Here is an 11696-nt window from a genome sequence, read left to right as displayed (position 1 = left end):
AAAAAAAAAAAAAAAAAAAAAAAAAAAAAAAAAAAAAAAAAAAAAAAAAAAAAAAAAAAAAAAAAAAAAAAAAAAAAAAAAAAAAAAAAAAAAAACTAGTCTATTAGTTATAAGATTTAATTATTAAGCTAATTTTATGTTTTTTTTTTCTATTCTATTAGTATTAGATTAGTATTAGTGATCTTGGCCAAAAGAAGATGAATTGATTGGCACCATTCCTCCATTTTTGGCCAGAAGAAGATGAATTGATTAGCACCATTCCTCCATTTTGTCTCTGTGGATCGAGAGGGGGCCAAGGGGCTCGGGAAGAGGATTGTAACATGAGAGAAGCAAGGAGGTCAACCTCTTGCAAATATACATGGATGGATTCTGGCAATGCAATGTAGTTGGACTCTCATGTCGATGCAAATGAATCATCCTTTCCATATTTTTAAAAAAATGCTAAATTATTATAAGTTGTAAAGATATTGAATCAAAAGTCTCCTATGTAAATGGGTGTTTTTAAAAAAATGCTAAATTAATTAATAATCTATTAGACACAAAATTGATAATTCAAATAAGACTAGTAAAGTCAAACTCAACCCAAGTTGACCATTTTTTCATTTTACATTTTCCTCCTATGCACAAGCATTTATAAATAAACTACCCTGTGACCAACTATAAGTGTTGCATAATATGGCATTAGATGATCTTCACGTCCCATGAACCTCCCATAACAAGATTACACTTCCGTACTAGACAAATAAAAGCCTCAACAGTAGCCAAGAGATGGATGCACAGTTCACCTCAAGTGATTGGTCCAAAAAGGAAGCGAAGATCTCGGACATGTCGATGAGGAACTATACCATCATAATTTTGTTCATGATGACAAATATGTGCAACCATCTCGAGCATGGAATCAACCATTGACTTGGTTATAGTCCACATCATCCTCACCCCTCCAAAAAAGCACGTCCTAGATTTTTTGCAAGAGCCAACCTGATGGAGCTCAATGCCAGAGGTGTCAAGTCAGATTCAACGAAGTCTGGTCGCAGCCTTGCCATTGACAGCTCTTGTAGTTTGTTCAACAAAAGGTTGGTTTGCTCAACGTTTAGTAGAGGACCTTCGTGCCAATCAATAAGCTTCAACTGCAGAGAGGTCAAGTTGTCATTCTATAATTGCAACTACATACCAGTTCAACAACATGCAAAAATATAATAATATAATTACCGAATCATTAAGAATTGGCAGCCAGAAGCGCTGAGGTGTTGAAGGGTTCTTCATAAGCTGCAGAATCAAATAATATTGATCACTAAAAGAGGTCCAATTGATAGCAGACAGATAAAATGTAATGGGATTAGATAGGGAAAATCTCCAGTATTGTTTTTCTAATTAGAACCAATAAAGGCCTCAAAGTGCTTGATGTTTCATTAGGTTCAATAAATCACCCAATTAATCTTTAAAAAAGTGAAACTGATTTTGAAACAGTTAAAAGCTTGCCATGTGCTTTTGTAAGGGAAAGTTGAGTAATACCGCAATGAGAGAGTCTACTGCAGACTGTACAACGCCTGTAGTTTTTCCCTTATGATGAACTTGATGAAGTGATTTTTTGAAATCCCTGTACCTATTCATCCATCAAAGGTTAGATAAGAAAATAAATTGAAAGAAAAGCGAGGGAATGAAGCATACTTGTGGAGAAACTCAAGGCCTCCAGTATTCTTAGATTCAGAACCCAATAATTCGATTAATCCTTCCCATTGCTGCAAAATCGATAAATGGCGAATATGAATGTGACTGATTGCACAAATATGGGACGCTTTTCACAAGTGATACATCAATAAAGGAATTTTAATGAGCAATGCCAGAAAATAATACCATAGAGATGAAAAATAACCAGACATTTATGTAACAAATCCAGTGTTGGAAGAGCTGGAAATTCAACACATGGGTTCTCCAAATTAAAAATCTCAAAGCATCCTGGTTTTAAGAGTGTGTTTTGCATGCCTTTTAAGAGTGTATTTATACACTTGACAAATGAGCTTGATGTATTTCTGTAACAAGTATTTGATATGAGCCTAACAAATATTAAATCTATATTAACTTTGTACAACTAGTATCTAACATGTCTATTGTGTTAACAAGTGTTAAATTAGTGTCTAAGAAGTGTCGGAGTGTTTGACACGTGCATACACAAACACACTAGCCAAATAAAAGTGTTTGCTTCTTAGTTTGAGATTATGGAATGCTGGAATTAGAGATTTATATTACCTTGAAACTTTCATCAGATATGGACTTTCCAACTGAATCAAACAATTGCAAGGCAATCTTGTTAAGACGAACTTCATCCCTAGCTTTCCGAAGCCAAAAAACTCCAAACGCCTTCCTACCATGCTTCCAGTGGTAAACTCCGGCAATCTGAACATTAGAATTCCTTTTTTGAGTGTTCGGGCATGTAAATAAAACATGAACTCCTAGAATACTTGTGTCCATTACAAAATTTTCCTAGTTGTAGGCAATTGAAAAGTAATAAATTAAACTGAAACATACCTTCATAATGTTTGAACTAAGACCGTCAAGTTCATATAATCGACATATCTCTAAATTCTACAAGGAGAAACAAATCATGTTAAAATTCACCTTCAAAAGATAAAACCAGATCAAGTAGAAACTCCAGAAGTTCCAACAAATATAGAATTTTGCAGTAAAACGTATATCAATCACCTTAAGTAGCATCCCATTATGTTGAACAGGTTGATTGTATAACAACGTTTCTAAAAATCCAATTCCCTGCTTTGCGCACGATGTCAAGTAAATTGGAGCTATCTAAGACACAAAAGTGTCAAAAACATAAGGATTAGTTGATGTCATGGGGGAAGAATTTTCATCACCTTGTACAAATAAATATATATAAACAAAGAGCTTGAACAAGATGAGTCGTCAAGAATCTACTTCAAACAGCGAAAAATGCCTGAATGAACTTTTTTCTCCCTCCTCACTTTTAACCTGGGACCTACTTAAACTTTGTAAATGTTTGTCCCCCAACTAAAGGAACATAACTCGAATGAGAAAAAATGAACCATGTAAAACCATACAATATCTAATAAACAATCTACATATGAATAGAACTAGAACTATTCAGGATATCCTTCTTTGAATCTTTTAGACAACCCCATCAAAAAAAAATATCGATTACAGAAACACAAACCTGCCAAGTAAATGCATGTGAACAGAGAACTTGGGCATACACAAGCCGATGAAGCTCCTCTATGCTAATTCCCCCAAGATCATGGAGCTCCTCATGTAGAAGAACTTCTACTTGATCACTCTCTTCCGTCAACAATTCCATGGCATGTGTAACCATCCTATCAATAGACAGTACTAACAAGCTTTAAACACTGATGCATTAATGCATATCATGGGTATAGGCACCAAAGATAAGGCTACTGTAGCTCACCAGGGGCCAAATCCTCTAGAACACTCCGCTAAAACAACCTGAGCCATGACAGAGAATCCCCTTAAGTCAAGAATAGAAAATCAGAACACATATATTCCACATGCCTTACCTCTGTACTTTCTCCGAGAATTCCAATCATTAGCCTCATCAAGCGATCAGTATTTGATGTTTTTTTCAACTGCATACATCTTTCTGCCAGGTTGTACATGCTTTCTAGACCCTGACTAAACCGAATAAGATATTAGCCTCTTACAGGGAAATGTGCAGGATGCAGAAACTCAGTGTTGAATTGTTCTAAAAGTGGGAAACTGAAAATGAGTAGAACTCTTGTATCGTGCAGGTGAACATTACCATCGTGAATGGTCTAACATACAAAAGCTGAGAGATATACAGCTCCATCCAGTTGCAGGTTGCTCCACTGAGGCTCTCAACGTTTCCTAGAATGATCTGAAGCATATTCCGCAAACCTTCCCTGGTCTGAACATGAGCACAGTACACCCAAAATGCACTACCGTCCAACTTGGTTATTTGAGACCGCCATTTTTCCCATGCCTATTGAACAACATGAATAATCCATACATTGTATCAAGATGTTTCACAACATGATGTGCAATTTTTAAACTTAATTCAACATGGTTAATTGCAACCGCCATTTTTGCCATGCCTATAGAACAACATGAATATTCTATACCTTCGTAAAATCAGGCTTGGTTTTGAAGCATTCACCAAGTCTACCAGAATCCAACTCAGGGCGCATGCGTGGCATTTTTGAAATTAGAACAGCCACCGCCTCCACCAGTCCATTCTCTGTCTGTCATCCATTAGGTATCAGATGAAGTTATAAAAAGACATACATAACTGACAAATACAAGAAAACTCACATCACCCATACAAGGAACATAAACCACTCATTCTAAACTTTGAGAGATCAGTACATCCATCACCGAGGAACATATATTCTCCTTGTTTTTTAATTTATATCATATCAAAATCTTTAGGAACACTCTTTCCATCAGAAAAAATCCATTCAAACAAGCAAATTTTTAATAAATTCCTCTCATATTTAACTCATCAACTACATTCCTCGTTAAGGAAATATGGTCATAATCTTAACAACTCCCACTTCATAGAATGTTTCACTTGTCAAGGAAGCCTCCCTCAAAATTTTCTAAAACCGTTGAATTTCTTCCATAAGACATTGTTCAATGTCTAATTTGCATTTTTTCTTTTACGACTCTGTGGACTATACCCATTCACCAACATTGGTACCCACTACACATAATATGTTTGCTCAGTAAAAACTTCATTCTTTATAAGTTCCTTCCCCAGTGAAGTGTTATGGGCTAACTCTTATTTTAAGGAAAATCATATAATAAGTTCTAGTGATGGTATAAAAATGCATATGAAGATGTAACAGCAACTCTCAGATCAAACAGATCACACATCATATTTAGGGTTCTTTTGCAATTTATGGGCAACAGAAAATTTCTAACAAACCTCCCGATTGCTAAGCTGATCAAGCTGATAAGATCCATGTAGGCGCAACATTTTCACCTGCAAGCAGAGCCAGCATTACCACTTTTTAAATCATTGTGTTATGTGTGATGACATATGCTGGTTAATAGGTATAAAGAATGGAACACTAAGTGAATATCCTATAACCACTTACAACAATCTCTTGCCAACCAACTGCTAATGCTGATGAAATTACATCCCAATAACTTGGATTATCCTCAACTACCTTGACATAAAAAAATTAAACAAAGAAAAAATATTATAGTTAATAATCACCAATGACCAACAAGAACAATGGATGCTAACATTTGCAAATATAAAGTAATGAATCCAATTGCATGGTAAGGAAGCAATAACAATAAATCATACAAGGCCAACTTTACCAAAAAAGACTATTTACGAAGTCAATTAAGGCAGGAGATATAATATAAAAAACCACTCTCTCAATTCTACTTTCTTGCAATGAAAAGATGTTGCGTTCACCTTGCCCAGCTACAAATCAAAGAGTAGAAGCCTTCTCACAGAAAAATGACAAAGAACAACTACTACCAATCAGAAATACTGTATAGCAGAAAAAGGTACACTAGAAACTAAGATAAAGCTTGTTTTGGCCTGATAGGTTAATATGGTCTAGGAGGTTGGTTAGGTATTGAGATGAGAAAACTGAGGGGGGGGAGGCCTTTCACTCGTAACAAAAATTAGTAAGTGGGAATAAAAGTCTAAAAACTATAACAAACACATAGGTAACTAAAATGAAAGAACGAAAAATGATGGAACAAAATGTGGGGAACCTGTAAGTCGTCAAGTTCTTTTTGAAAATTGAAAAGTTTTGAATGGATAGTTGATTGTCTAGTTAAGAGGACGCTATCATATTCCTGCAATGACAAGACAAGTATGAACTATCAACAGATAATTATTACCTTAGTGGGACTTTTCCAATATAAATTCTTAAGAAAAGAATGAAAAAGAAGGGAAGATCAATACAGCTAACCAATCAACAAGGCGTTCATTAAGCCACCAATGAGACTGCTTGTCTGCATAAAACACATCCATAAGCTCCCAAGCAGCTTTCAAACATGTAGGCTCCTCGACTTTCTATAGAGATTCTTAAAATATCAATACCAAGATTACTTATGGCATAAGAAATAAAGGTTTAGCAACATTAACTCCGCGTCCACAGTGACAATCCTCAGTAAACTTAACGATATCCAAGCACTTCCAGGCATTATTACTAGAAAGAGCTACTAGAATTCAAAATTAATATGCGACTGCAGAAACACCAACTCACCTTCAAAATTTCCAGTGGATCCTCAATAGCCGAGCTAGGAAGTGACTTCGGGTTACCAAGAATTGAACTCACGTCCTTGCTATACTCCGCTATGTATTCCCACCTGTTTTTAAACGAGTCCCTTCTAATTAGTAGAGGAAGAACTCAACATGTATCAAAGAGGTTTGATAATAAAAAGAATTGCGTCCAATTCGATGTACACCAGAAAATCAGCAGAACTCCTTCGAAGTCCAATTCCCAGCGCAATAGACATTTCTTGAAGAAATGTGAGTTTTCATACAGAAAATGTAATCCAACAAATTAAATTATAAATTTCTAATTACCACCACATTCTTTAGCGCTTACCCATCCGGATTAAACTGTGACAAACCCATCGACATCTTCGACAAGCCCAAAACCATATTCTTCCGACTCTGAAGAAGAGCAAATGGGGAGACTGAACCGTACGCGATCCTCCGAAACTCCGCAGCACTAATTTCCGTATCTCCATTTCTGATCTTCACCTCCAAAACTTGCCCGCCAACTTCACCGTCATCAGAACCTGCAGAATTGTCGCCACACTGCTGCTTAAAAATGGAAACACGGAAGGAGTTGCCTCTGGCCCAGGAAATGGATAATCGAGCTATTGGAGGCTTAACTTCATGCCTGATAGGGTAGACCACTTCACGGTCCACCGAAGAGGACAGTACTAGAGCTCCGCTGGGAGAAGAATCAGAAACGGGGGCTGGCATTTCAGCAGCTTCAACTCAACTGACTGTGAGTGAGCTCTGCTAGGGTTTTGGGAGCGAAGAAGAGAATTCGAAGAAGGAAAAAGCCGGGAAAGTAAACAGTTAGGTCTAATTAAGCCCTAACTTCGCGGTTCGGTGTAAATGACGAACCCGGATTTTTTCGGTCATATTCCAAACGGTCTAACTGTTCTGAAATTGTAGTTAAATACTAATTACAAGTATATGATAAAATATATATATATATATATGTATGTATGTATGTATGTGTATATTTATATATATGTATGTATCTGTATACATGTGTATGTATGTATCTATATATATATATGTATGTATGTATCTACATATATAAAATAAGTATTTACTATTTACGTGTAAAAATCAAAATAAAATATGTTGAAATATAAACTTAAAATCACAATATTATTATTTATTTATTTATTTATTTATTATTATTATTATAATATGTGGCAGCTTGAAATAGAAAATTAAAACCTTCTAACTTTAAAATATAATATATCTCTTTATGTTTGTTGAGTTATATTAGTGTTTGTCAAATTAATTTTTTTTAGCCCAACATTATACATAATCCAAGACATGATGGCTCTATTGGCTTGAATCCATTTCCTCGAAGCGTTTTATTAATCCTTACCAATAGATACAACAACTCAAATAAGATGTCTCTATGCCTTAAATTCATTTTTTCGAACCCTTTTATTAATTCGTACCAATAGATAAGACAACTCAAATAAGATATCTTTGTGCCTTAAATTCATTTCCTCGAACCCTTTTATTAATCTTTACCGACATATAGGACAATTCAAATAAGATGTCTCTATGCCTTGAATCCATTTCTTCGAACTCTTTTATTAATCCTCACCCGACAGATAGGACAGTTCAAATAAGTTATCTTTATGGCTTGAAAATCCATTTCCTCGAACCCTTTTATTAATCCACTTTTCCTTCCGAAGTAAGGAATCTTCTATAACCACTTGAAACCTTCTCTTCTTTACCTTCAAAGTTACAATTATCTATATCAAATCTTCCAATACTTCTTCCAAATCTTCAAAAGAATGTAAATTTACAACGTTTGTCGATACGATCAAGAACAAAATCGACAGTCCGACACATATATCTTCTAGAGAGTTTCACAATCATACTGTAAAAGGGCAGGCTAGGCTATTATTCAGGGCTACAGCTTACGCTAAACAAAGTCACAATTTATTGTACAATGGTAATGATAATCATGATGGGCAAGTTCTTGCAGGTTGATACACTATCTATCTATCTTGAAAAGCAGAATAATTTGAAAGATGTTCGGATTTTGCATACCTGATGGCTCCTCTCAGCTTATAACACTAATTTTTAGACGTTGAAGATTGGAGAAACTCGTTCACAAGCTCCTGGACCCTTTTTTTCATGATCTTGTCTTTGATTGTTGCCAGCATGTGTTGGTAGACTGCCTCCATCCTTAGTAGATCTGTGCGATCTATTGACTCGAAAAGGCTTTCCCATTCCTTGGCAATGTCGAAAGTACCAGAATTTCGCAACGAGAGTGGGATATCTCCCTCTTGGAAAGGTTTTCCAAATATGGAGCCATGAAGAAAGCTTGCATACCGTTCCATAACAGACAGTTTCTCTAGCAGAACTTTGATTTCCTCCATAGCCATAAGCAATTTTTTGTTTTCTTCGGTTACTTCCTCGGTACTATCTTCTTCGACTTTATCCTCCGTGCTTTTGGTTTCTATTTCCTCTTGAATGAAATCCTCGCCGGGTGGAGGCCACGACACGACGGTGGGAGTATAACAATCGACTGTCTTACCATTTCCAAGAACTCCGCTTCTCCCTCGTCCCCATGACCATAACTTATATCCATTATGTGCAACAATGATAGTATGAGCAGCCCCACAAGCAACCTGAACAGGATCCAAGAATTTTGGAGATTGAGACCCATTACAAAAGATGGATAGGGGAGAAATTGCATCGCCTGTGTCGGTCCCAGTGAAACTAGCATCAGGGCAAAGTCCAAGTCCCCTTTCCATTCCCCAGGACCATACATCTCCAGCTGATGAAACAACGCTCGTGTGAAAAAGGCCACAAGCAACTGAGATCAGAGATACAGATTGCGGCAATTCTTTTACAGGCTTAGGAAGCAATTCATTTTGGGTAGTTCCATGTCCAAGCTGCCCATTTTCCCCTATACCAAATGTCCAACATACACTTTCTAAAGTGTCACTTGGTCCCTTTCTGCGGCTAAGTAAAGCGGTATGGAACGCCCCGCACGCTACCTCATACACTGCCCAAGGGGATGCCTCGTTAAACGTCTCGATAAGTTGGGGACGTGCCCTGCCATCTCTATCTCCCAGACCTAATTGACCATGAGAATTATTTCCCCATGAGTAGCAAACTAAATCTTCATCTTTATTGTAGGTTGCCCCAACACTAACCAGGGCCACCACATGCTCATTCCCACAAGCAACCTTAACAACAGTACGGCCATGGAGATCCGACACTGGAGAGGGAGTGAAGCTGCTAACATAAGATAAGCCAACTTCGTCCTCACCGTTTGGCTTTGGACAATTACCCCACATCGATAGGGCTCCGAGATTGTCGATTGCAAGCGAGACCAACCCCCCGGCTTTGATGTCACAAATCTGATATAGATGCAATGGAAAATTTAAAAGGAAAAAAACAAACAAACAAGCACAATTCGAATTCTATTCATCAAAATAATGAGAAAACTCACGACAGACCGTTTTTGACCCCTTATTCTTCGAGCCTGACTCGTCTGTCGAAGAATTTGGAGATTCCAACTCATGAAACTGCTTCAGCAAGCAAGGGGCAGCAGAATTTCCTCCATCAAATCCAAGTTGGCCATCTTTGTGATAGTCAAGGATGAAGAGAGGATAAAACTGTAAGAGGAAAAATGAGCACACTTGATAATTTATGCACTAAATGCATCATAACAATCCGTGTGAACCCATTTCAAAGGATACAGATGTTGTAACCCCAGCTCCAAACTGAACCATCATCTGCGAATAAATAGAGCGTGAGCACAACTAGACCCCATTTATAAATCAGTACAGTAGCACTAGAACATAACGCTTTCAGCCTACTTTCTTCAAAATCACTAATCTTTTATTTTGATTTCTCTAAATATCTTGTTTTGGTTCCTCAACTTTCATAAGAAATTGTTCGGGTTTATGCCATTAATTTCTGTATGATATTTAACCAAAAAAACTTAGAAACCCCTTTCTTATATGATATGACTGTGCATCAAATTCAAGTGCATACTGTTGCCAATTGCTCAGATCGGCAATACGATAATCATACCATTAGTACGAGGCCTTTTGGGGAAACCAAAAGCAAAGCCATGAAAGCTCAAAGTGGACAATATTATAGGTCAACAAAGGCATTTCTAGCTGCTGCATTGAGTTCTATAGCTACCCACTCTATAAGTTCTTCAATTTTGTCTCAATTTCTACTTAAAATGCTTATTTTCTCAATCAATTGGCGAACGTTTTAACTTCTTCAAAACTTTACAAGAGAGTTCTTCCTTTCTCTCGCATTTGAAACAAATCTCTCTAAACCATTAAAATGAATGAAAAATCAAACTGTTTCAGAACATTTTCGTCGTCAAGGAACTAAAAATGTTCAGATATTGAAAGAGCATGAATCCTGTGATGCTCATGTTTTAGCTTTAGAATTCATATACCGCAAGCAATAAATGATCATCGTTTCCATTTACCCAAACAATTTCGCAACTGTTAAAGCAAAACAAGCTCTACCTGAAGATCGAATGCAAAATTTGAAATCCAAAAAGACAAACAAGCACACTAACCAGCAAGAGCGAGGCTATGATAAGAACCAGCAGCAATCGCCACAACTTTGAGATTCGCTTCCTCAGAACCAAGCTTAACTCGTACAGGTAAAAGCTCGTCCGCTTCCGTCCCCGTCCCAAGCCGCCCAAACATTCCTCTTCCCCATGAATACACTCTCCCATCTCCTGCAATCCACAACACAGAACTCTGTTACAGCTTCCGATTCAACTTCAACTGAGAAACAATAGAAAAATGCACAGATCATAAAATCTCCCTACCTGTAAGAACGAGAGTGTGAGCTTCACCAGCAGCAATAGCGACGACTTTAGCCGATATTTTACCGGAATAAGGTCGAGTTCCAGTCCCGGAATCCTCCATTGCGTATCCTAGCACAAAACTTAGGCAACGAAAGCAGGGTAACAGTAAGAATTCAGACTTGGGAGTGCGCAACGGATCAAATTTGTTAGTGTGAGATTGATGAAAGCTGCTGCTCCTTTGGCTAAGATCGAAAATACTGATTACTATAGCTCAAATTCACTTCTGCAACTCCATTGAATCTTCATTCAATTAATTATTGAACTCCACAAATTGATTGAAGAAGAAAAGGGCGAGGATTTGTCCAGAAACAAGGCTATCGCTTACTATTCAATCTTTTGGGAAAATATCGATTTTTATTTTTTAATATATTCCTAAAATATGGATGAAAAAATTAATAGATTTGAAAAATATATTTAAAAAATACCTTTAAATTTTCAAAAATTTAATTGATAAATTTGAAGAAATTATTTAATTTTTTTTTTTATAGATATTAAACATGTTAATACTACAAGTATTTTTCAAACATTATTAAAAATTTTAAGATATATATATATATATATATATATATATTTTTTTTTTTTTTTTTTTTTTTA

The 11696-nt window shown here is 36.4% G+C and overlaps 2 protein-coding genes across 4 annotated transcripts; both read right to left on the bottom strand.

Annotated features, from left to right (window-relative positions):
* Positions 1 to 544: 544 nt before the first annotated feature.
* Positions 545 to 6967, bottom strand: LOC111496152 (nuclear pore complex protein NUP85). The gene is made up of 18 exons (XM_023146476.1): positions 6582 to 6967; positions 6237 to 6339; positions 5933 to 6043; positions 5740 to 5823; positions 5103 to 5174; positions 4931 to 4987; positions 4125 to 4244; positions 3785 to 3985; positions 3543 to 3653; positions 3434 to 3471; positions 3185 to 3341; positions 2701 to 2802; positions 2527 to 2583; positions 2248 to 2394; positions 1669 to 1739; positions 1513 to 1603; positions 1210 to 1266; positions 545 to 1127 (listed from the first exon to the last, which is right to left on the bottom strand). The coding sequence occupies exons 1-18, from the start codon at positions 6965 to 6967 to the stop codon at positions 933 to 935; spliced, it is 2160 nt and encodes a 719-aa protein (XP_023002244.1). The 3' UTR covers positions 545 to 932.
* Positions 6968 to 7503: 536 nt separating this feature from the next.
* On the bottom strand, positions 7504 to 11441 carry LOC111496173 (ultraviolet-B receptor UVR8). 3 transcript variants are annotated; one of them, XM_023146520.1, is made up of 6 exons: positions 11064 to 11441; positions 10806 to 10970; positions 9961 to 9996; positions 9718 to 9842; positions 8297 to 9618; positions 7504 to 7977 (listed from the first exon to the last, which is right to left on the bottom strand). In XM_023146520.1, the coding sequence occupies exons 1-5, from the start codon at positions 11161 to 11163 to the stop codon at positions 8323 to 8325; spliced, it is 1722 nt and encodes a 573-aa protein (XP_023002288.1). In that variant the 5' UTR covers positions 11164 to 11441; the 3' UTR covers positions 7504 to 7977; positions 8297 to 8322. The 3 variants fall into 3 exon arrangements, with proteins under 3 accessions (XP_023002288.1, XP_023002289.1, XP_023002287.1); XM_023146521.1 differs by having other exon boundaries at positions 7937 to 8027; XM_023146519.1 differs by lacking the exon at positions 7504 to 7977 and having other exon boundaries at positions 8097 to 9618.
* Positions 11442 to 11696: the final 255 nt, after the last annotated feature.

The sequence above is a fragment of the Cucurbita maxima genome, unplaced genomic scaffold (assembly GCF_002738345.1).
Source record: "Cucurbita maxima cultivar Rimu unplaced genomic scaffold, Cmax_1.0 Cma_Scf00022, whole genome shotgun sequence".
Classification (NCBI taxonomy): domain Eukaryota; kingdom Viridiplantae; phylum Streptophyta; class Magnoliopsida; order Cucurbitales; family Cucurbitaceae; genus Cucurbita; species Cucurbita maxima.
Note: the sequence above shows the minus strand (reverse complement) of the source record. Positions and strands in the feature narration are given on the sequence as shown.

What these genes read in the sequence shown, in the direction of transcription:
- LOC111496173 (XM_023146520.1), bottom strand. Translation starts at nt 11,163, where the DNA reads ATGGAGGATTCCGGGACTGGAACTCGACCTTATTCCGGTAAAATATCG. An exon ending in TCACACTCTCGTTCTTACAG is followed by an intron (nt 10,971 to 11,063) that starts GTAGGGAGATTT and finishes TGTGGATTGCAG; the next exon opens with GAGATGGGAGAGTGTATTCA. An exon ending in AGAATAAGGGGTCAAAAACG is followed by an intron (nt 9,619 to 9,717) that starts GTCTGTCGTGAG and finishes CATCTATATCAG; the next exon opens with ATTTGTGACATCAAAGCCGG.
- LOC111496152 (XM_023146476.1), bottom strand. Translation starts at nt 6,967, where the DNA reads ATGCCAGCCCCCGTTTCTGATTCTTCTCCCAGCGGAGCTCTAGTACTG. An exon ending in GGCCTTGAGTTTCTCCACAA is followed by an intron (nt 1,604 to 1,668) that starts GTATGCTTCATT and finishes ATGGATGAATAG; the next exon opens with GTACAGGGATTTCAAAAAAT. An exon ending in TGCCAATTCTTAATGATTCG is followed by an intron (nt 1,128 to 1,209) that starts GTAATTATATTA and finishes ACCTCTCTGCAG; the next exon opens with TTGAAGCTTATTGATTGGCA.